The sequence below is a fragment of the Ornithodoros turicata genome, chromosome 4 (assembly GCF_037126465.1).
Source record: "Ornithodoros turicata isolate Travis chromosome 4, ASM3712646v1, whole genome shotgun sequence".
Classification (NCBI taxonomy): domain Eukaryota; kingdom Metazoa; phylum Arthropoda; class Arachnida; order Ixodida; family Argasidae; genus Ornithodoros; species Ornithodoros turicata.
The window spans coordinates 54,827,730-54,850,831 of NC_088204.1; the positions used below are offsets into that span (position 1 = coordinate 54,827,730).

The window sequence follows — 23,102 nt, forward strand, 5'->3', positions numbered from 1 at the left end:
GATGCGAACTTCCGCCAAAATATCAACACACACATGCACGTGCGCGCGTGACCTCCCAAATCCGCACCTTTTTGAGGTGGTCTACGCGCGAGTGTGCGTGAGAGCTTTGTTAGTTTCTTCTAGTATGAGTCCTTCACCATACATTGGCATGCACACTGCGGATTCTGTCATATGTTGTGGTGGTGCCAGCACGTTACAAAGTGTAGCAATCGATAAGCCAAATACGTGCAGTTCAGTCACCATGGTAGCAAGCACGCAAAACAAGGAATTCATAGTCGGCATTTTGTCCACACAATGGTATGTGAGAACTGTACTGCCGTTTTGCCCGGGAACTATATATGTGCGAAGTGTGTCAATTTCGGTATTGGTAACTCGTTGCAGCTGCTTTCGAGGACGAAACCCGCTGCGGGTCCTGACGGGGCGCGTAAGGATCGCCAGCAGCGGTCTAGAGTTCCCAGCCTGCAAGAATTGCTGAAGGAACGCGACTTCACAGGGGCGCTAACCCTCGTCGAGGCAAGTGAATTCTGAATGACAGGTTGGAGATGTGCCTCCATGACAGCAAAGCGGTGTGCACAGGAATTTCCCTACACCAGGGGAGCGTACAATTTTTGAAATTGCCCAAAACAGCTCGGCTCTACCAATGCAAACACCAAGACATGTATATAAGCGATTTCATTCAGATTCAGGCAGGGCCCTAACCTTTGGGTCTCCGATTTTTTTCCGACATTTTTTATGTGATAGCCCCACCTGTGGCATGAACACTGGCGTTGGTCCCAGGTTCCGAGACGACGTGGTAGGCGAGATATAAAATCAAGAGCGTCAGGGGTGAAAACAACGGCTGTGCTCCGAAGCGATTTCTGCCCACTTTGAAGTGATCTAATCCGGCGTCTGTAACGACCACAGCCTCCAGTCTTCCGCAACCTATTCACCATGTCATAGGCTTTGGGGCTGATTAATAACTCTTGTCTCCGACGAGCGAAACCTTTTGTAAAAAATCCTAGAAAAGCCATCCCTACCGAGTTTTACGCACTTTTTGTACCCATATGTCTGCGTTCGTGATTTTAGCAAAACAATGAGCTACAAGTTAAACGGAAGCCTAATTTTCGCTCTGTTCAACGATGTGCAGCACAATTCGCTATCCTGTTTCGTTTCGATAAAATTTGCGCCGTAGCTGTCAGAGGTACGAAAATTTTGTCAAAGTTCGCGAGGCGCGTGCGTAAAAAGGCCATGATGGATTTGTAAAAAAGAAAATTCTGGTTCACGACGAATGCCCTAGCTTTCTTTTGACATACAATTCATAATTGCTAAAAGCTTGGTAACTGAGTTACAGCGCTCATAAACTGCCATACTTCGCCACGTACGACGGACCGGCGTACTTCGCAGTCACTTGCAGTTTTCGAGCATGTGCATTCACCACAAGTTTATAAAAGCTGGTGCATGAGCCACAATACACCTACCAGTTCATAACGAATATATATTCACTTCAGAAGCGTTCCACTTTGCAAACAATAAAAAATAAAAAAGGATGGAAAGAAACAAACAAGTCGAATGGGATGAATACGAGCACGTATGCGGGCTCGTAGTAATCAGATTTTTTTTTCTTTTTTTTTTTCTTGGGATGCACGCAGCACAACCTTTAAGGAAGCCCGAATAAGAAAGATGTCATTCACATACGGCAGGACGGGGAAAACCAAGCAGTTGTGAAGCGATTCATGACGAGATCCATAAGAGAGACGTACCACATGTTCAAAAACGACCACCCGGATATAAAGCTAGGATTGACGAAGTTTTACACACTTCGGCCGAAATGGGTTCGAGTGACACCCCATCAGTTTCAGTGTGTTTGCACGTACTGTGCCAACTTCGAACTTGTCGTTATTGCCGTGAACACAATCTCTGCACGTGATCTGTGTAAAGACAGCATTAAACTAATGTGTTTATGTGACCCACCAAGTGAAGCATGCCTGTTCCAAGAGTGCCAAGCATGGGCTGGAGCTAAAAAGTTAACAGTGAAGACTTTACAAATAAGTGCAGAAGATGAAGTTGTTCTCGCGTTGTGGGAGTCCGGCAACCTCATAAGAAAAACGATGAGCGGTCGCGCATTCGTCAAGGAGCTCCGCAAGGGGGTTGCACTCTTCATAAAGCACAACCACATCCGCAACATTCAGAGGCCATTTGGAGTGAGAAATCTTTCCCGAGGCTCCGACACACTGTCCTTCACTTCGATTTTGCGGAGAACTGGACGATTAATTTGCCTTATGAAGTCCAGAGCCACTATTGGCAGAGAAGCCAAGTATCGCTCTTCACGTGCGTTGCAACGGCAAAATCTTACACCGTTAGCCTGGAAACGGTAAGCGATGACCTGCGCCATGATACAGCGCACACGCTTTTTGCGTTGAAGACAATATTGGACACCCTTGATGACATACTGCCGGTGTTCTCACACGTCGTCTATGTGTCGGACGGTGCAGCGGCGCATTTCAAAAACAGGTATCAGTTATACGAGATGCGCCGTAACACTCTGCTGACACACTGGATATTTTCAGCGAATGGACATGGGAAGAATGCCTGTGATGGAGTAGGGGGCTCGCTTAAACACGCAGCAAGTGTGTACAACATGCGGTCTCAAGCAACGGACGTAATTTGGTCGGCTCAGGACTTCGTTTCGGTGCTGACAGAACGAGGGCACACAACGCATATCTTGCACCTGCCTTCAGATGAAGTGGCAGCATTCAGGCAATCGAAACAGACCGAATTGATGTCCGTGCGGCCAGTACCCGGCCTTCGTTAATGTCACGTTTGGTACAAAGCTGACAGAAGTGCACAGGAGGATGTTTCCCTTGGGAGAGCAATGTGTGAAGTGACGACCATGCTTTAATGCATCTTTAAGGCACTGTTCTCTTTGAATAAAATATGGAAAATTAAGCGCCTGTTGATCTCATTGCCATTCCTTGTTCCTCTCTTTACCGGTTTTCCTTCATTTTTCTGCAAAGTGGAATGCTTCTGAAGCGAATATATATTCGTTATGAACTGGTACGTGTATTGTGGCTCATGCACCAGCATTTATAAACTTGTGGTGAGTGCACATGCTTGAAAACAGCAAGTGACGGCGAAGTACACCGGTCCGTTGGGCGTGGCGAAGTATGGCAGTTTGTGAGCGCTGTAACTCAGTTACCAAGCTTTTAGCAACCATGAATTGTATGTCAAAAGAAAGCTAAGGCATTCGTTGTGAACCAGAATTTTTTGTTTACAAATCCATCATGGCCTTTTTACGCACGCGCCTCGCAAACTTTGACAAAATTTTCGTACCTCTGACACCTGCGGCGCAAATTTTATCGAAATGAAACAGGATAGAGAATTGTGCTGCACATCGTTGAACAGAGCAAAAATTAGGCTTTTGTTTAACTTGTAGCTCATTGTTTTGCTAAAATGACGAACGCAGACATATGGGTACAAAAAATGCGTAAAATTCGGTAGGGATGGCTTTTCTAGGATTTTTTACAAAAGGTTTCGCTCGTCGGAGACAATAATTATTAATCAGCCCCAGAGCCAATGACATGGTGAATAGGTTTCTGTTACGGTTCAGTGTCAGAACTCTGAAAGCGGTTTTGGTTACGAGATTCGCCGTTTTAATATTTGCGGTTACCGGTAACCAAACGGTTGAACCAGTATTTTTTTCGGCCTTCTCTAGGAGGTATCTGCATGCTGCGTGGATGTCTCAAAGTGAGCTACAAAGTGCGAACAGGAAAAAATGAACATATAGAGTATTTATATTTTGCGCTCTGAAAGGGTGGTGCAGTGCCATCTGCATCTTCAACGCACTTTTGCCGTTTGCAACATCCCCCGTTAAGTAATTTGTTGCGGTCTCTATTATCTTGTGCACATTCATTTTGCTCATGCTGCGTAACAAGCTACAAGGCAAGAAGAACTGTGTACGTTCAGCAGTTAGGCAAACAGATGTGGAAACAAACAACGTGCAACTCTCGGCATCTTAAACTATCGCAAGAGTACAGTTCGTCACTCATTAGGGACATACGCAACACACGTCATACGATGCATATGTCATCCGATTATGGGTCCAAGCGCATAAGATGGTATGTTGTCTACACAACTTCTAAATGAAAAACACAAGCCGAAGAGATCTCCTTTAACAGAAGCACGTACTACACCACTAATCAGAGTTGTAAAGCGATATGAATACCACAGCCAAAGTTGTTTGCGTTCACGCTTGAACCGATTCATATGAACGGTAACCGAAATCACATTTTTCGGCTCAAGTTATGGTTTCGGTTAATTGCTGATGGTGAATTGCGGTTACGTTCCTGTTCTGGTTTTTGAAAAGATTTGGGTTCCAAGTGGTTCTTGCTCCATTCCGGTTTTGAACCCTGCTCCCCCCCAGGGGCAGATCCAGACCCTGGGTTTGGGGGGAGTTCTTTGTTGAAGCATGTAGTGGGGGAGGGGAGAGAGGGAAATTCCATGTAGAAACTGTCGTTTTGGGGGTGCGATCGCCCCCCCCCCCCCCTTTTCGTGGATCTGCCACTGCCTCCCCTCCTTACAAACTCGTCGCCGCAGAGGTTGCCCTCTGGGGAAACTACGTACTGGTTGGACATTTGCCTGACTATGAGGAACGTAAGGACATGAACAACAGAGAAGTGAACGATGCAGAAGCTGACAGACTCACAAGACAGATTATACTTTCATTCTGACTTTGGGAACAGTTGTAACAGTGCAGTGTGTAAGAAACGATCATTCCGTCCCTTTCCCCCCAAAAAGCGTTAGGTTAAACATTACCGTTCCTAACCCCCTTCCCACCCTGTTATACTCCTCGAGGAAGGGACCCCTCAAAGTTAAGGTTTGGATCCACCCCTGTACCCTTGTTCTAAGGACATATGTTGAGTTCGAACGAACGAGGCGCACACATATACTGTATGCACATACGCTATGCAGGCACATCACGTGGAAGCATGTCGCATTTTAAGTAATATGTAAAGCACCAACTTTACGACATGCAGCCAACCCCATACCAAGCATTGTGAAAATGAAGTGTTCTGACATGTGCCGCACATGTCAGAACACTTCATTTTCACAATGCTTAGTATGGGGTAGCTGTATGTTGTGGAGTTGATACTTTTTGAGGCAAATTATCAAATTATGCTCATATAGATGGTTGTAACTCCTTTCAGTTTGCTCGGAATTCTGGGAAAGGCACTTTAGAGACAGATCTATGGATTGCGTACTGTGCTTTCCATCTGGGCAACTACAAGCAAGCTATGCAGGTAAGGTAGACAAAAGAGAAGAAGAAGCAAATATGAGGAGCCCTCTGGAATTTTGAACAGGAATACGAGCGCCTGCGAGACAAGTGTCCTGAGGCGTGGACTTACCTGGCGTGCTGCTATTTCCACCTCGGCATGTACCAGGAGGCGCAGGCAGCCGTGGCGAAAGGCCCCAAGAGCCAATTGGAGAATCGCATCCTCTTTCACCTCGCCCACAAGTTTGGAGAGGAGAAGAAGCTCCTCTCCCACCACCAGTTACTCAAGGACATATTAGAAGACCAGCTGTCACTCGCTTCCATCCACTATCTGCGTGCTCACTACCAGGAGGCAATTGACATCTACAAGCGATTGCTCCTCGACAACAGGTAATATTGTGGGGTGCACTCAGTACCTGTCCAGTACACGTTTCAATTGAGTAATGGGAGTCCATGAAAAGTAACCAGCAATTGGGTTCCGAACCCACGGTCTCTATCCGGGGTGCCACCAGTTACACATGCGAGCTACCTTCTTATCAATGCACCAAGCCATGCTAAGAAACACTCATGCTCGACACATTCTCTCCAACGTGCTTTCTTGCTTGCAGAGAGAATGCGTTGAGGGTGAGTGAAATCACCCTGTGTTTCTCAACATCACGTCTTCTCAGCTACTGGTATGTTTCTTGAAATAGTACGTATTGCCCATTTATGCAAAGTGTGCAATGCCACGATAAGTCATGGTTACAGTTCAATGGAAATGTGGCTTTTGTGAGCAGTAAGAGAAGCTGTTAGGAATTAATACTAATTAAGCAATTGTGTATAGTACCAATGAAGCGAGTTATGGTATGTTTTGAGGTGGCGAACCTTGCTGTACTCTCCCAATTTCTTCCATGAATTTTCAGTCATTTTCGACCTCGTAAGAGCTATGAAACGGGAATCAAAAAGCTAGATAAGAAAAGCTGCAAAGAGCCTTTGGAGAACAGGAGAATGTTTATTCACAAGTTTAAGGTGTTTGAAATTAAAGTGTCATTAAAGTGCACCCTACCATGGCTCTTTTACAGTGCTTTCAAGACAACCTATGTGATATAATAGCTAAAGTCTGCGCTTTTATACGATGCACAATTTTATACAAAAGGTCACAGAATCAAAATTTCGTCTGAAATTAGGCAAAGACACACAAAGACGTGTGATCTAGAACTGGTTTTGTTACACGTACGAAATTATATGTCGCTTTAACTATATGGTCACATGGTTTACATCTCACAAATATCTCACAGATGGGGATAAACAGGTAAGCCAAACTTGCTCTCACAGTGGGCTAACTGGAATACTAACCAAAGAGGGACTGTGCGGCAAACTGGTGGCGCTGCGATGCGGCCTCCACAGAAGGTACCTTGCATGACACCCGTCTGGTAGCCAGCTTGTTTACATGTGAAGTGCTAGTGGGTCATTTTTTTTTTTTTTTTTTGCCACACTGGAATTGTGGCACCACTAACTGTGCAAGCACCTAAAGGAACTCTCCACTTTGGACCAGGCGTTTCATTTCTTGCGATTTCTATGCTTCCAATACCACCGAGGGCACTAAACTCGCAGCGAATATCATTCGTGACGCGCGTTCAGCCATTGCATGAAGTGTGTGCAACATGAGCGAATATACTCTATTTCTTGTGCCCTAGTTTCTAGGACCGACAGATGCACTGACCATACAGCAAATTTATTTGGAGATAATAAATGGGGTATTTCATTGCCAGAGCCCAGAGGCAACATTGCTCCCAGTAATTTTGTTGACGAGCCTCACAGTGAGAATGGAAGTTCTCTACGTTGTACAAAAGGTTCAGTATTTACTCAGCGACCATTTCACAGCCGTCATGCGGCAAGCTCATGGCGGTAGCCGAGGGTCGAGGTAAAAAAAATTCATATGTATAATTTCTGTTTGGTCTCTTTAGTGTTATTGTTTCTGAAGATATTGGGAAAAACTGCGGTACAAGTTCAGACAATATGTTGTGACCACACGTGTTTATTTGTATGAATAAAGCGGACGCACGATGTAGATTTCAGCGACGAAGCTTTGTGCGCAGTGATGTACCAAAAGGACGAAAGGAATACGAGACTGAGTCAAAAACATGAAATCACTAGTGGGTGGAGTCAGAGAAACGTGCCTAGTCTTTGCTAGCGAGCTAGGATTTTGTGAGACATTAAATAACCATCCTCTCTGTGAGTTGCTGTATCTCCTTGCGCACTGTTAGATACATTATAGTTATGGTGGTTGCTTCTGTGGAGTTTGTTTCCCTTCTCTTGAATCGTGCCCCTGAAAGATTCCACATTATTTCCACTTTGAAAATCAGCCCCTCTAATTACGGTGGTCGCCATGCATACGTACGGTCCCACTTGAGAATGCATAGAATGGGCGGCGTGGTATCACGTCAGATACTCTCAAGACCACTGCTGGTGGTGATGTTGTGATGGAGCAGAGCGCCGCCTTTAGATGTCGCATGGTCCCTATACGCCTCGTGCACCGACTAAAGGTGGCGCTTTGCGTGGCCACATAGCAGTGGGAAAGCGAACTTTTTGTGTGAGTCGTCCGATATCGAAATCAGTCAAAAGTGTATGTGGCGGGCGTCATGAAAACCAAAAATGTGTGAATCGGTTGTGTAACTTTGCTGCTTTCAATCACTTTAAACTCAGAACGACTAATCTCTGTCCTCAGCGGTCAATAAGGCATAAGACTACACGGCGAAGCAGGCACATCAGCGTTATTACAATTCTTTGAGCTTTACTGCGTGCGCACCGCACTTGCGTGTGTTTTCTTTTATACTTTTCACAGCAACCTTGCAAATGTTGCACCTACACCAAAGGGATGCAGAAGTCCCATTACCTGAGTCGGACAAAGCGACAAGGTCTAAGCTAGTTGGAAGTGCATGTCTGGATTGAGAACACACACCACAACATCACTCAACACAACACGAACGATACATGGTCTGATTACGGCAACCAATTAGGATCATTGACCTAAAAAAGACAGGTAGAATCCACGGACTAGCTTATTTTGTGACACGTACGTTTGACGGCCGACACCCATATCTTCTTCTCCTGTCCACCTCGTGTGGATTTGGCGGGAAACTGCAGAACCTTGTACCCGGTGGGGCATTCTCCGGTCCCGAAAAAAATGATCCCTGGTTGGAAATAGTGGTCCCGCGAGGTTCCGTGCGCCAAAAAATACAGCAGCTGTTCTGGAGAGCCGATGAAACTGATCCTAGCCGACCAAGTGCTATCATTCGCCCTCCTGATTTGTTAAAATTGGGAGACATAGGCTTTTTTTAAAATTCGCATTGATGTTAATGAACAATGAAAGCTGCACGGCATTTACCCGCATTATTTTAGGAGACGCAGGACGAATTACAGAGGACTAACCAAAGAGGAACATTACCTTCTGTATTCGTACATACCAATAAAATAAAGCACACATAAACGCTTTGCACTAGACCTCACACTCGCTGTACGGGGTCGGGAGGGTCGTTGGATGTGGTTCCCAATTCAACCTGGGTGCTAGTGTTTTCCCATTGTTGGTCAGACAGGTTTTACAGTTGTTCTGTCATACTTTCTATGTCGATGAACCGTATCTTCAGCAGAAGTGGAGTTGAAAAGCCAATGAAGCAACGAATGAGAGGGCGACAGTTTTTATTGTCCATAAACTTCAACACGGAAAAGATGCGGGGGACAACTGTAAAACTCGTGTCTCATTTTTTTTACAATCAAGCTCAAACTTATGAACTCAAAACTCGTGTCTGACCAACAGTAGAAGAATACTAGCATCCAGCGAACGATATTGCTAGCGAAGTAGTGCAGCGAATGATGTCGCTTTTATGTTACTTATTGAATGGCGTGCAGATTTTATTATCTATTAACAGATAAAAAGGCTTATTTTTATAAAAGGCCCCCATTTTCAACGAGTGGGGAGAGCGAGTGGTAACACTCGATCGGCTGTGATGTGTTTCATCAGTTATCCGCGATCACACCCCTGTATTTTTGCACGCGCGGGAACATGTGGGACTATTTTTTCCCTACCCCCGGCATTCTCATACGTATTTGTGCACTCGACACCGCAACATTTTGTGCGGTACGCCATTACTTTTAGCAGCTATCAATTCAGGCGTGGCGTCACCGAAGCAAGGTGACGATTGAAAGCGTACGAATAGCCCTCGAGAACCGAGCGGGCTCACACAACTAGTTCCGATGGCTGCCGCCAGGATTTTCCGTGGCGCGGTGGACGCTTTGCACGAAGCGTATATATGCAGTTTGGAAACAGATTTAATTCGATACTAGCAGAGCTGTTCTCATGACAAACTGACTGCCTGCTATACTCCTAGGCTGGGAAGGACTATAAAGAATAATGTTCTCTGTAGTGCATTGTGTTTCAAACATACCCACAGCATAAAATATTGTGCTCGTCAATCATCATCATTAAAATAAAGTTATTGTTGTTATAGCCTGCCCCTTCTTCTTCACTAGGGACTTCCTGGCTCTCAATGTCTACGTTGCTCTGTGTTACTACAAGCTGGACTACTATGATGTCTCTCAGGTATGTGTTACTCTGCATGAGATATGGACATAAGTTTTTAAATGGTAACTTGTGACATTACAAATTTTTGTGCTCCACTCAGATCTGCTGTACTGTCATTTTCTACAGCGCTTGAAAGTTGACTGTAATAATGTTGCACATTATGTAGAGCTCTCCTTTGTGGATTCACATGTGCTGAACAATCCTCTTATGCACAAGCGATGTCCAGGTCGACTTGCAATTACTGCCAGGCCCACAACTTGTCGAATGTATCACTGTCATCTGCAACATCCACCACATGACCTGAAAGCTTGAGTGACAAACTGCCCTTGCTGTTCCCGTGTCTCTAATGTGATTTAAATTCATATGTGACCTTCCACCCTCACACGTTAAAATAAAAGAAAAGAAAAAGTCATAATGGTAACTGAACAGCACATCGGATATATTTTTATTGCCTATATCCGGAAAGATTTGCAGCATTGTTTACAAAGACAGATCTGAGTATCATGGTAACCCTATTAATCGATGGCATCCTACTTTCTATGTCTCATAATGACTATATTTAAACAAAATACGTAGTACAACAACTTATATGTTCACTAGTTCAGCTAATCAAAGACAGTGTAGTGGTGTCGCTGCCATATTTTGCTTTGTACAGTAGTATGACAGTTTGAATAGTATTTTACCTCTACAAGCTAATTTATGCTATTTATAGTGTGATAGCTTGAATGTTATACATTGCTAAATACACAGCTATAATAGCACTATACATTATTTTTTATGTCTATGCTGAACATTAAAGGGGTGTGAAAGCATGCGAAATTTTGTTCGCAAAACCTTCATTTGGGCTTATTGATACATATACTTAATATCTGAAAGGCTAAAAACATAGAAAAAAACACTGAACCACATGGAAAATATACATTGCAACGCAAAGCTCCACTTTGACGAATGAGTAGGTGGTGAAGAGGTGCCATTGGGGGACTCCTTGTAAAATCGAGGGGTAATGTACCAAACTCCTCTTAGCTACAGCGATATAGAGACTGGGTAGGTGCATTACTACACCTCTTAGACAGGCATAACAATCTAATATCCTGATTGGATTTAGGCTTGCCTCCTCCTACTTAGGGAGAGGGAAATTTGGGAGACTTTTGAGATAGCTGACCAGGCACGATACGTGCTAGTTCTATGTGTTGGTATCATCTGAAGAAATCAGGTATCTAGCTTACTATAAAAGGGGTGTACCGTATTTACTCGCCTAATTTGCGCACTCGTTTTACCAAAAAAAAGATTCAAAGGTGGGGGGTGCAGATTACGCAAGGCATTAACTAGATGACCTAAAAAACGTGAGCAAAATCTGTTAAAAGATGAGCCTTCAGGTACCTTTATTACTTGATAATTTTATGATCCGTTATCGCTGCTTTAGTCGGAAATAATATCACAGTCTTGGATAACATCTGTTGCATTGTCGTCCCATAGGATGTCGTCTTCTGTACCATCGAGGCCATTTGAAGTACCAGTCTTAATACCAGTCGCAGGATAGTGCGATGATGTCACACACGAAAGTAGGAGTGCACAAATTATGCACATTTTTATTTTCACAACCTTTTTAGTGAAAAAGTGCGGGTGCGCAAATTATGCGAATAAATACGGTATGTGCTGAGTGAATGCTGTTGCAAGTGGCGTGTTGTGTTGCATAATATCTCTGTTGTCTCTTGTTTTTCATCAGTATGGTGTGGACTATTGCATGCAAAACTAGGTTTTGCATTCATTTCCTTTGCAAAAACTTTGTCTGCACTGAATAATTAAAGTTGCATGCAGGACCCACAAGGATCTTGAGAACTTGAGCTGTACAGTGAATGCAAACATGCAGGTATCTTTAACATGTGCTCGTGCCTTGACATCTGCTTTGACATCATAGACTGACTGTGCCAGTTGTATTATGAAAATAAAAAATAAAAAAAATAACTTGTCCATGCAGGAAGTCCTGGCAGTGTACTTGCAAAACTTCCCAGACAGCGCGACTGCAATCAATCTCAAGGCCTGCAATCATTTCAGGCTCTACAATGGCAAGGCTGCTGAGGTTAGTGTCCCAGATTTGGCTTTGGAAGTGTAATCATGCCATCCTTCTACCCCAGGCTGAGCTGAAGGGATTGCAAGACAAGGCATCTGCATCATTCACCTATGCTCAGGACCTGATTCGACACAACCTGGTAGGTAGGCATGGAGGAGACCACGTCATTAAATGAAGGGCGAGCCACCTCTGTGAGATCCAGCTTATTTACAACTTTTCCACACATACAGTATCTTCAGTACATTTCATTCTTCAGATTCTCTTGTACACATGTGTAATATACAGAGTCACTTATCGCTTCTCGTCAGCCACATTTTTATATTACGTTCTCGATACTTACTTGTCTCAGATCCTCTTTGGCAGGATGCTAAAGATGACAACTTTTAATGGGACATTGCTGAGTGCAAATATTCTTTATCTAGCTTGAGTTTACTTTATGGCCTCTCCACACCTGCCATAGTTAAGCTACATTGCAACGCAAATATTTCTCTGGAATTGCAAGCACTGCTTGGTAACTGGAATTCTACAAAGGTTTTAAGAGCTCACATGAGAAGGCCGTCCTTTGATGCATTTGGAACCAGTTTGAATAGACATGTTAAACCGTGGCATATACGGCGTGACCCACTTGCCTGCAACGTGAATCGCGGCCCCCTCCTGGACATGTATTACTGTAGAAGTGGTTTTTTCCGCATGGAAAATATTTTCGCGTTTTCGAGCAGAGCTGCTTTGAGGATTGATTCGCGAGAACTTAAATTCGCGACACAGGTTTCCGGGAGTGCTTTGCTCTTGCATATCATGCCGCCGTCAATACTCGGGCGTATTTCGGCACGTACTAAGACATCCGTTGTTCACGTGGATTGCGGCATTCTAGGTATATTCCTTTCTTCTCCTCACAGAGATAGGAGGAAAGGTCCTGTCCAATGCCCTTTAGGGACCCTGTAGGAGGCCATAGTACTGGCCGTGTGCAAGTTAGCCAGCTTATTTTAGCTGTTCTTATTAATTATCACTCGGGGCACTGACCAGTTCGTTTGAGATATGGTACTATCATTCAAGCTGGTTTTGAGAATGCGGGGAAAGGCATGTTCTGGCTTCGTGGTATAGTGGTATATTGCATGTATAGTGCAAAGCGTTTATAGGAGTAACAAAAGCGTGATGAATTTTCATTTCTTTTCATCTTGCCTGATGGGATAAAACAATCTTCTGCGCTTGCTTAAACTGCCTATGCTACATGGAGTAGAAAGGGTCAGGTAGTCGCGGTATAGCGTCGAACGCCGAACGATTTTCGCCCTCGTATGGCCAGAGTTATTCGCGGGAACTTAAATTCGCGATTTTGGAGGTGTCCGCGAAAAACGCGAAAAACGCGAAAAATAATTCCGCGCGAAAAAACCACTTCTACAGTATATTAATAAGGTTCATTAATTAACTTTTGAATTAGACGTTTTCAGGGTAATATGAGATAGCACAATTGGAGCAAGTCATCATCCAAAGCCACCCCACCCCAGGGGGGGCACAGTCGCCTCTTGCCCCCCCTTCGCCCATGCTGCAGTCCCAGTCATTGATGTTGTCAATGTCATCAGTTCATTTCACCTGCAACACATACATCTCGATGACTCCCATATAATCCCAAATGATCCCAATTAAATAACTCATGGCATGCAGTCACAGGAATGAACTGCAGAGATACAACGTATGCATTGTAACAACAAGATTTGCCAAAATGCAACAGAGTTGAACATGTCACAGTGGTCTGTTAAGTTCCTCATGCACTTTACACTACAGATTTTCCTGTCGTATTTAATCCTTATACCGCAGAATTTAATCCTTATAATGTGGAATTTAATCCTCATGCTGTCACTTTTAATCATTTTTTTGCTGGATTTAATTCTTATGCCACCACTTTTAATCCTTATGCCATAGGATTTAATCCTTCTTCGTTAAACTTAATCCTTGTGCTGCAAATTTTAATCCTGATGCTGCAAAATTTAATCCTAAATTCTCGGGGTTACCTTTTCATTATCTTTTCACTACAATGCGACAGTGTGGGACTACCTGTATGATTTATGACCTGTTCTGACTATTTCCTCGTTTACAGCTATACAATGACTTTTTTGTGACTGTCACTACTTTATGCACTACTATGGGATAGTATAGGACTACCTGCATGGTGTATGACTTGTTATGACTATTTCTTGTTTATAACTATAAATTGACTTTTTATTACTGAAACTGCTCTATGCAAGTATATGATGCAGGTAGTCCCATACTACCCCATTGTAGTGCATAGAGCAGTCCTAGTCATACAAATTAGAATTATAGCCATAAACAAGGAAATAGTCATATCAGGTCATAAATCGGCAGGTAGTCCCACACTGTCACTTGTAGTGCATTGAACTGTGATAGTCACAAAAAAGCCAATTTATAGCCGTAAACAAGGAAACAGTCATATCAGGTCAAATCATCCAGGTAGTCCCATGCCATCCCATAGTAGTGCATTGAGCAGTGATAGTCACAAAGTCAATTTATAGTTATAAACAAGGAAATAGTCATAACAGGGCATACATCATGCATGTAGTCCCATACTATCCCATAGTGGTGCATCGAGTAGTCATGGTCACAAAAAGTCAATTTATGGCTGTAAACCACGAAATAGTAAAAACAGATCGCAAGTCATGCATGTAGTCCCATACCATTCTATAGTAGGGACAGTCACAAAAAGTCAATTTATAGCTGTAAACAAGGAAATTGTCAAAGCAGGTCATAAATCATGCAGGTAGTCCCACACCATCCCATAGTAGTGCATAGATAGGCATAGTCACACAAATAATCAATTTACAGCCATAAACAGGAAACAGTCATACAGGTAATAAATTATGCTGGTCTTAAGACGCTTCTCAATAGGAAAAAACGCCTCTATAGACGAGCAAAATTAACTAATGATGATAACGCATGAGCCGAGTTTCGTGATTGTACCCGTGAATATAGCCGTTCCGTCAAAAGTGCCAAACAAAAATTCTACAGCCATGACTTTCCCAAATTGTTGCAAAGCAACCCGAAGAAGTTTTGGAACATTCTGTCACCACCGAAATCTCATCACATCACCTTAACGGATTCTTCCGGGTCTGTTCTGACGGATAATCTCAGTGCTTCCGAATTTGCTTCCTTCTTCACTGACAGATCAAGCATTGATCCCTGCTTATCAATGCCTTTTACTGCACCGATATCTCACATAGACATTAGTTCACATGGCATTTGTAAAATAATAGAAAACATAAAACTGCCATCATCTGCTGGACCAGATGGAATTAACTCCAAGATATTATACAACACTAGACTAATATGTATCAAGTGAAATTCTGTGTTGCATATTCTTGCAATCTCTTCATCTGTCCACCCTGCCGAGTGACTGGAAAACAGCCATGGTCATCACAGTACACAAGTCAGGTGACACACAGCTTGCACAAAACTACCGTCCTATTTCTATTATACCTGCATATCATGTAAAATTTTTTAGCACGTTATAACTCTAAGATGATTAAATTTCTTGAAAAAAATTATTTCTTCTACCCTTTGCAACATGGATTCAGGAACAACTTATCTTGTGAAACGCAGCTAGCTTGTTTTGTTCATGATATTCTTTCTCATGCAGACACTAACTCTAGAACGGACGCTGCATTCTTAGATTTCCAAAAAGCATTTGACATGGTCCCACATGTCCATTCTCCATTCTAAATCTGGATTATCATGTTCTGCGGTGGATAGAAGCATTTCTTACAAAATGGTTGCTCTTCGTCTCGTGTAACAAATCCCACTCTCCCGAAATCCCAGTAACATCCGGCATACCGCAGGGCCCTGTTCTTGGACCTCTGCTGTTCCTCATCTATATTAATGACTTACTTAGGGGCCTAACATCAACTGTCCGATTCTTTGCAGACGATTGCGTCATTTATTGTAAAATCGCTTCTCTTCTGGACCACTCAACATTACAGAACATCTTAACTCTAATACAGGAATGGTGCGCAGTATGGCGAATGCCCTTGAACATCAACAAATGTAACACTGTCTCCTTCTCACGTCAACGACTCTGCACGCACCCTTCCCCCATTTTCTTACACAATCGATAACTTCATTCTGCCACGAGCAGATTCTTACAAATATCTTGGCGTATATCTTTCAGCAAACATGACATGGAATACACACATTGACTGCATAATCTCGAACGCTAATCATTCACTTGGCTTTATCCGTCGAACATTGAAGCAGGCACCTCCTCTTAAAACATTTAGCATATCTCACTCTCACTCGCCCACAACTGGAATACGCCTCCACAATATGGGATCCCGCCCAAACAACCCTCATTGATAATCTTGAACGCATCCAAAACAGGGCAACATGATTCATATTCAACAATTACTGCACCACAACATCAGTATCTGCACTGAAAGCTGAACTTAACCTCTCGACTTTAGCATAGCACAGCATATCGTCGTACCATTTCAACGTTGTCCTTCTTTCATCGATTCTTCCATACCATTCCCACAGATCAATCTCCAATCGTTCGTGCCGATATCATATTACCTCTAGATATGTTATATATATCTAGACCATACAATACTAATAAAATCACGCGTCTTCACTGTAACACAAACGCATTCTCGAAGTCATTCTTTTGTTCCACCATAGTCATTTGGAATGATCTCCCAGGACACATAGCCACCACTCACGACCACCAGTCATTTTTGAACATTATACGTCCGCTAAACTGATTTTTTTGTTTGTTTTTGCTTTTCTCTTTTAGATTACTTGCAAAGTGTATTAAGTATGCTTGTGTTGTTCATTGGTGTACTAACTCTTTTGTATTATGTCCTCTTTTTCTTTCTTTTTTATTTTCTCTTTCATCATGCAAATGTTAGCTGTATTTTATTTGTATCTTATATACTGTATTTATGTTTCTCAATTGTAACTGTATGAATGCTGTAATTATAACTGTTTTTCTCACTCCCCATGTAATGCCTGTAAGGGCCCTTGGGGTAAAATAAATAAATAAATAAATCATGCAGGCACTCCCACACTATCATATTGTAGTGGAAGAAGTAATGAAAAGATAACCAGATAACTTAGGTTTAAATTCCACGGCTTAGGGATTAAAATTCGCAGCACGAGGATTAAATTTAACAGAAGGATTAAATCCCATGGCATATGGATTAAGTCTTGCGAAACAAGGATTAAAAGTGGCGGCATGCAGATTAAATTCCACGGTATAATAATTAAAATATGCGGTATAAGGATTAAATCCGGTGGGAAAACCTGTAGTTAGAATGTCTGTGCCTGAAAGAAGAAGGAAACAAATTGTTGAAGCAAGCTACAGTTAACCATAATTGGTTTTATCATGTTTGTCCTTCACTTTGGCTTCTCCTTTGTTGAAGTAAAAGCCTGAATCAGCAACCGAACTCGTTGCTGGGTAGCTTCAACAATTTGGCACCATACGTGAGCGGAATCTTCGCTGTATTGCGCTCCTCAATCACACCAGCCCATTTGTCAATGTGGTCATCAATTTCAGGTAGTGTTCCGTGGTGGTGAGGGTGCCTTGCAGGTGTTGCCTGCCCTTGTTGGTGTTGTACCTGAAGCCAGGCTCAATCTGGTCATCTACCATCTCAAACAAGGTACATGTCAAACTTGCCACTCTGGGTGACATGTAGATGGGGAATGTCTTGCAGACGATGTCCATGAGGCGTACGAGTTGATGAAGGACTTGGAGCCTACTGTACCTCATGAATATATCCTGAAAGGAGTCGTCAACGCCACAATCGGACAGGACAGAGGCCTGGTGCGACCATTATCCTGCGTTTTGCTCACTGAGACATATCCTTCACCAACAGAAACACAGATAAGCAGCTAATATCGGAGTGCATACGGAATTGCCACAAGCTTGCTGTATTGTATCACTATTCATGTAAACCCCAACCCTGCACTCACTCAAAGAAATGAAACAACTAAGGAAAAAAAGAGCAGATGCCAGGATTTGAACCTTGCTTGTTTGATTTAACTGATTCTGTGCATTGGAGGCTCACGTGTTTGTGTCGTCCATGTTTGTAGCCCGCCTCGGCTCATTTCTCGTTGTTGACTTGCTCAAAGATATTTAACTATGGTGGCTTCCTTTTGTGAGTTTGTGTGCACAGGCAGTTTTAGAAAACAATATTGCGTGGACATACGACATCTCTTACCCATTCTTCATAGTGTCTTAGTCTACGTGAACGTAACCAAGACAGTTGCACTGAAACAAAATTTTTTAGATTTAGATTTTTAGATTTAGATTTTTATTGCATAGAAACAGTATAACATGGAAAATTGGCCTGAGTGGGCAAGCTCTGTCGAACAGCCCCAAGCCTCTCACTCATAAGTAGAGCCTGAAGTTTTCTGGAAATATTTTTTCTAAATTCGGGGGGTAAAAACCGGGTCAATGAACGTCTACCCGAGAAATGTCATCATGACGTTGGTAGACATACCGAAACCAAAACAGATCGGAAGGGGAAAGCTGGGTTCCACGAATGGGGAATTGTTCGCTGCCTCCTACTGAAAGAAAAGTAGGACCGAAGGTCGCATCCTTTTCAGAGGCCCTCGTAATCCCCTCAAGACTGTGGCTTTCGGGCACGACCTTGTTCGCCACTAGGTTTGAACGTAGTTCACCTCTACCGAACTCGTTCTGTGCTGTCGGACATTATGACATCATTTGTTTACAAACAGGTAGAGGTCTATAAACACGTGCACTAAATTCATGCAAATTTGGGTGCAAAAACGTCCAGTATGCTAAATTCGGGGAGAAATTTACTCAGTTACTCAAAGTAACTGTACTGGTCTGGTGCAAACGGTGATGTAACTGCACTTGCTGCCAAACAAGTAAGTTAGTGCATTCCTCAGACATGCCAATGAGGGCAATGTGATGGGTAAAAATAGGGTTTCACCCTAGGCAACCTTCAATTTGGGGTGCAAATTCGGGGAAGAATCAGGTTAAACCTTAAAACTTCAGGTTCTACTTATAAGCCAAATCACTTATAGGTTGTACGAAAAGGTGCTTTCTGCCACCAAAACTCTACAGTGTGCCATGTAGGGAAAAATATTCCTAGCTGTAGGCATAGCTTTCCTGTATAGTGTTAGCTAATTTGTTTCCTTTCTGAGTATTGTGAATATGCTGCTCTCAAGTAATATTCGAACTTATTTTAATTGCTCTATTTAAAACTTTCGTGACCAGCTCCCGAGGCATAGTGGTTAAGATGGTCGTTTTCCACGCCGAGACTGGGGGTGACGCGGGTTCAAATCCCCCCTTCGATTGAGCGGTCTGAGGTTTCCCTGGGTTTTCTGGCAGACTTTCCCGACAAATTATCAGCTCAGATCCCCCTGAAGTCAGCCCAGGACACATACTAATCCCCCATTCCCACTCCTTCCTGCTGTCCTGTCTCCATCTGTCTACGTCTGTACGCCACTCATAGCCACAGTTGCTTTGCCATACTAACACAGAATTTAAAAAGAGAATCTTTTGTGTTGCCCAGAAGCTGCAACTTCCATGGTGTACGTTTCGGCTGTAGTTTTCCTAAGCCACGTGTGCCAACACGTAGCATGTAATGCTTTATTTCGACTAACTTGCTACAAGGGTCCCAAAGAAATGAGGGCGGTACAGTGCCCATACATAACCGCCCAAACAAGTGCAGTGTGCGATGATCGACTGAATGAGATTCCCGTTTGACAGGAAACTGTTTTGCAGCGAGAACATCTCAAGATTGCTCAGCAGTTTTTTCAACTTGTGGGTGGATCAGCGAGCGAGTGCGGTAAGGCGAGGTAAGCCGTGCAACTGAACGCCTCCTCATCGCCTTTTCTCGCAGACACCATACCTGGCCGACAGTGCATGGCTTCCTGCTTCTTTCTCCTCAAGCAGTTTGAAGATGTTCTTCTGTACTTGAATTCCATCAAGGTATTATATTAATCTTGACAAAAAAAAAAACACACACACACACAAAAGTTTTTGCACAAAAGTTGGAATCTAGAAACTAGTGAATTAAAACTTGGGTGGGTTGGTAACACTGTGCTTTCAGTGCTGTGTCATTGTCTTCTTTGTGTGCGGCCTTGTCCTTGTCCCCGCACTGAGGGCTTTAGCGATTTAATTACTAGAAAATGGATTTAAAAAATGGAAGTATAGCTGGAAAATAAATTTCATTTAGAATAAACTTAATCCTGAATGGAAAGATCTGATTATATGATTGTAAATATATTATTTTATTAGTTGTGATAGATGAAGAGTTTATACTTTTTTATATCCATATAATGTTTTTACTGTTAAAAATACCTGTATGTAGCAGTGGGTTGCTGCTACACTTTTTAAAGCATACTGGTTGCTTATTTACTTCTTTTTTCAACAAAGAAGACTAAGTGCTTACTCTTTTGAAGTAAGAAGGCTTTCCCACAACACAGTTATTTACTTTTTACCCAGAGCTACTTTTACAATGACCACACCTTCAATTTCAACTATGGTCAAGCAAAGGCTGCAACAGGAAACTATAAAGAGGCTGAGCAGGTGAGAATGGTGGCCATCATTGTAACAAACCTTCATTGCTGTCAACATGTATCTTTCAGATACTTTCAGCAATCCAGAATGAAAAGGTGAAGTGCGATTATGTATACCAAAGCTGGCTCGCACGTTGCTGTAAGTTTTTCTTAGTGCGGTGTTCCCCTCCTGTCATGCATTACAGCAGTATTTGCATATGCAGGGTGCTTTTTTTTATTCGTTACATAAGTTTTATTAAAAAAAAACTAGCAGAGCAAAATAGATGTTGTTTTAGCAGGTGGGTTACACGGCCAGGCCTGTAGGACAGAGTATGCAACTACTGGACGACCAATTACCTAAAGTTCATTAATGAACTTATTAATTAGATGTTTTCTGGGAAATGCGAGATAGCAGAATTGGAGCCAGTCATTATTTAAATGCATCGTCCTGAGAAGCAAATGTACTTTGAGATATAAGTTGTCAAATTTTGCTATGTAAATGAGCAGAAACCAGAACTACACAATTTTCATTTACATTTATATGTCTTACATTTAAATATGTGCCCTTCCACGGGTTAAGCACACATTAACTCAGCACTACATGCACACACAGCTGTAATGTTTCTGTATAATAAGGATACAGAGGCAAAACACAAAGGATAAACACAATGATAGTGACACTATATTTGCGACTATCATTGTGTTTCTTCTTCGTGTTTTGCGTCACTATCCTTACAGATGTACCGACTAGCCCCATATGTTGTATAACATTACTGGAGAGATACCTTCTACATTGTGGGTACTATCCCTCCGCAGATATTATGAATGGCAAGCCCAAGCAAGCCTGGGACATCTATCAAGAGATGGAATCATTTAGCCTCTTACAACAAATAGCCAATGACTGCTACAAGGTACAAAAGGAAGCCTGTGCTTAAAACTAGAAGCCGATGTTTGCTATATTGTGTAGCATTGACATACCCTAATGAGTTGAAACCAAGCAGATTGGTTGTAGTTGACTGTGTTCATACCAATGCTGCAATATCTGTGCTATGTTTTGTATGTCTAGCGCACACGGATGCCTTGCGCACATTTGTGAGTTTGTCCGTGCATGTTTGACAACACCAACGCTCGTAGCTGGTCTTCAGCACGGACACTTTATTTGGAATGGAAGATTGTTGATACAGCATATACTCGTATAGAACACACACAGAACTTCAGCAGTGAAATATTTTTTTAATGTCCAGCGTACTCTGTGCACCTTGATTTTTTATTTACTCGTGGTGCTAGTTGCAGTCATAGCATGAGGGGCTAACAAAAGGGGAATATATGCAGAACACAAAATGGTGGAAAGTAACTGTGGTCGTACTGGAACACACAACACAAGCCTCAAGGTGCCCAAGAATACGGGCGACACAACTTCTCAACACTTAGAGAGGTGGACATAAGATTGGTTGACAGATACTGTAAACGTATTTTTATTAAACGTATTAATTAAACGTATTTAAACGTATTATTAAACGTATGTATTACGTATATTATTACGTAATACATTGGCAATGTATTAATTTTTGCCAATTTTGCGACTGCCGAAAAATCTTGCAAAATTGTACTCGCAAACACAGCTTGACGTTTATCCCGTGAAAAGAAACAGGCCCCGGAATCGCAAAATTAAATACTCGCGAATAACTTCTCAAATGACTGAACGCGCAATTCGCAAAAATTAATACATCGCGAATAAAAATACGTTTACAGTAATTCTTATGCACCATCGGGAGACTGTTAAAATATTTACGTTATTAGAACATGTGATTAGAACATCTTCAAGGCCAGGAGATTATGTCACAATCTCCTGTAAGCATCTATAGAGCTTGGAAGATTACTCCAGTAGGAAAATGTCTAGGGTATAAAGGAATACAAATTTGTGAACATTGATATGTGAAGTGGGCACATGCAAGTGGTGACCATGGTGCTTTCGTGACTGTAGGAGACCACTGTATGAGCTCAGTAGTGAATAAGTGATGAGGTGGTGCAGGAATTTCAGGCTATGGACTTTCCTACAAATGTGTGTTTTTTTCAATGTTTGCCAAGTTATGTTGAAGTGTGACTGGGCTTGTTGCCGGTAGGAGATAAATAGAAACCTAAGTGCCATTTTCTGGACACGTTATTCGCTCAACGTTCTATGTGTTTGATACTGCGTGCAGATTCCATATATGATATCACCGTATTCTAGAATAGGATGTGCAAGAATAGGGTACTCAGTATAATGGGGCTTGTACTCCTATGCAGTGTACACTTCGCCAGAAGGCAGAAATTTGAGCTGGAATCCAAGTGGGTACACTTGAAAAAGAAAAAGGTTCCATTTGATTTCTCAAGTCGATTCACTTGAGATTCCAGCTCAAATTTCTGCCTGGGCAGGCAGCCCAGTCTTTTCGATTTAAAGTAGCACAGAAGTCATTTTTAACACCCAGTTTTCTTCCTATAAAACTGTTAAGTAGGCCAGTAAGATGCACCATGCGAAGTAATTTACATCACAGAGTCATAATTATCACAGAAAGTAAAATTAAAATACGCCGCAAAAAGTGACCGTGCGCAACGGTGGTGAAGAGCAGAACCAGCCTGTGGTCTGCCTGGAACCTCGCGCTGACGCTATAAGGAGAACGCTCGCTGATTGGCCTAGAGAAATGTTGTCT

At 42.6% G+C, this 23,102-nt stretch overlaps 1 protein-coding gene across 3 annotated transcripts in view; it reads left to right on the top strand.

The window, feature by feature from the left end:
• The first annotated feature begins 10 nt into the window (after positions 1-10).
• The window catches only part of LOC135391571 (intraflagellar transport protein 56-like), a 30,185-nt gene continuing 7,093 nt past the window's right edge, over positions 11-23,102 (top strand). Inside the window, exons 1-14 of one of the 3 annotated variants that reach the window (XM_064621865.1) lie at positions 11-297; positions 382-513; positions 5,184-5,276; positions 5,337-5,638; positions 9,758-9,827; positions 11,788-11,889; positions 11,945-12,019; positions 17,438-17,540; positions 17,595-17,704; positions 19,622-19,700; positions 19,755-19,843; positions 20,360-20,443; positions 20,503-20,572; positions 21,229-21,323. In XM_064621865.1, the coding sequence (XP_064477935.1) occupies positions 295-297; positions 382-513; positions 5,184-5,276; positions 5,337-5,638; positions 9,758-9,827; positions 11,788-11,889; positions 11,945-12,019; positions 17,438-17,540; positions 17,595-17,704; positions 19,622-19,700; positions 19,755-19,843; positions 20,360-20,443; positions 20,503-20,572; positions 21,229-21,323 (1,407 nt within the window). In that variant the 5' untranslated portion in view covers positions 11-294. Of the gene's footprint in view, positions 298-381; positions 514-5,183; positions 5,282-5,336; positions 5,639-9,757; positions 9,828-11,787; positions 11,890-11,944; positions 12,020-17,437; positions 17,541-17,594; positions 17,705-19,621; positions 19,701-19,754; positions 19,844-20,359; positions 20,444-20,502; positions 20,573-21,228; positions 21,324-23,102 lie in introns of those variants that run through there. The other 2 variants (XM_064621867.1, XM_064621868.1) reach the window with 2 other exon arrangements.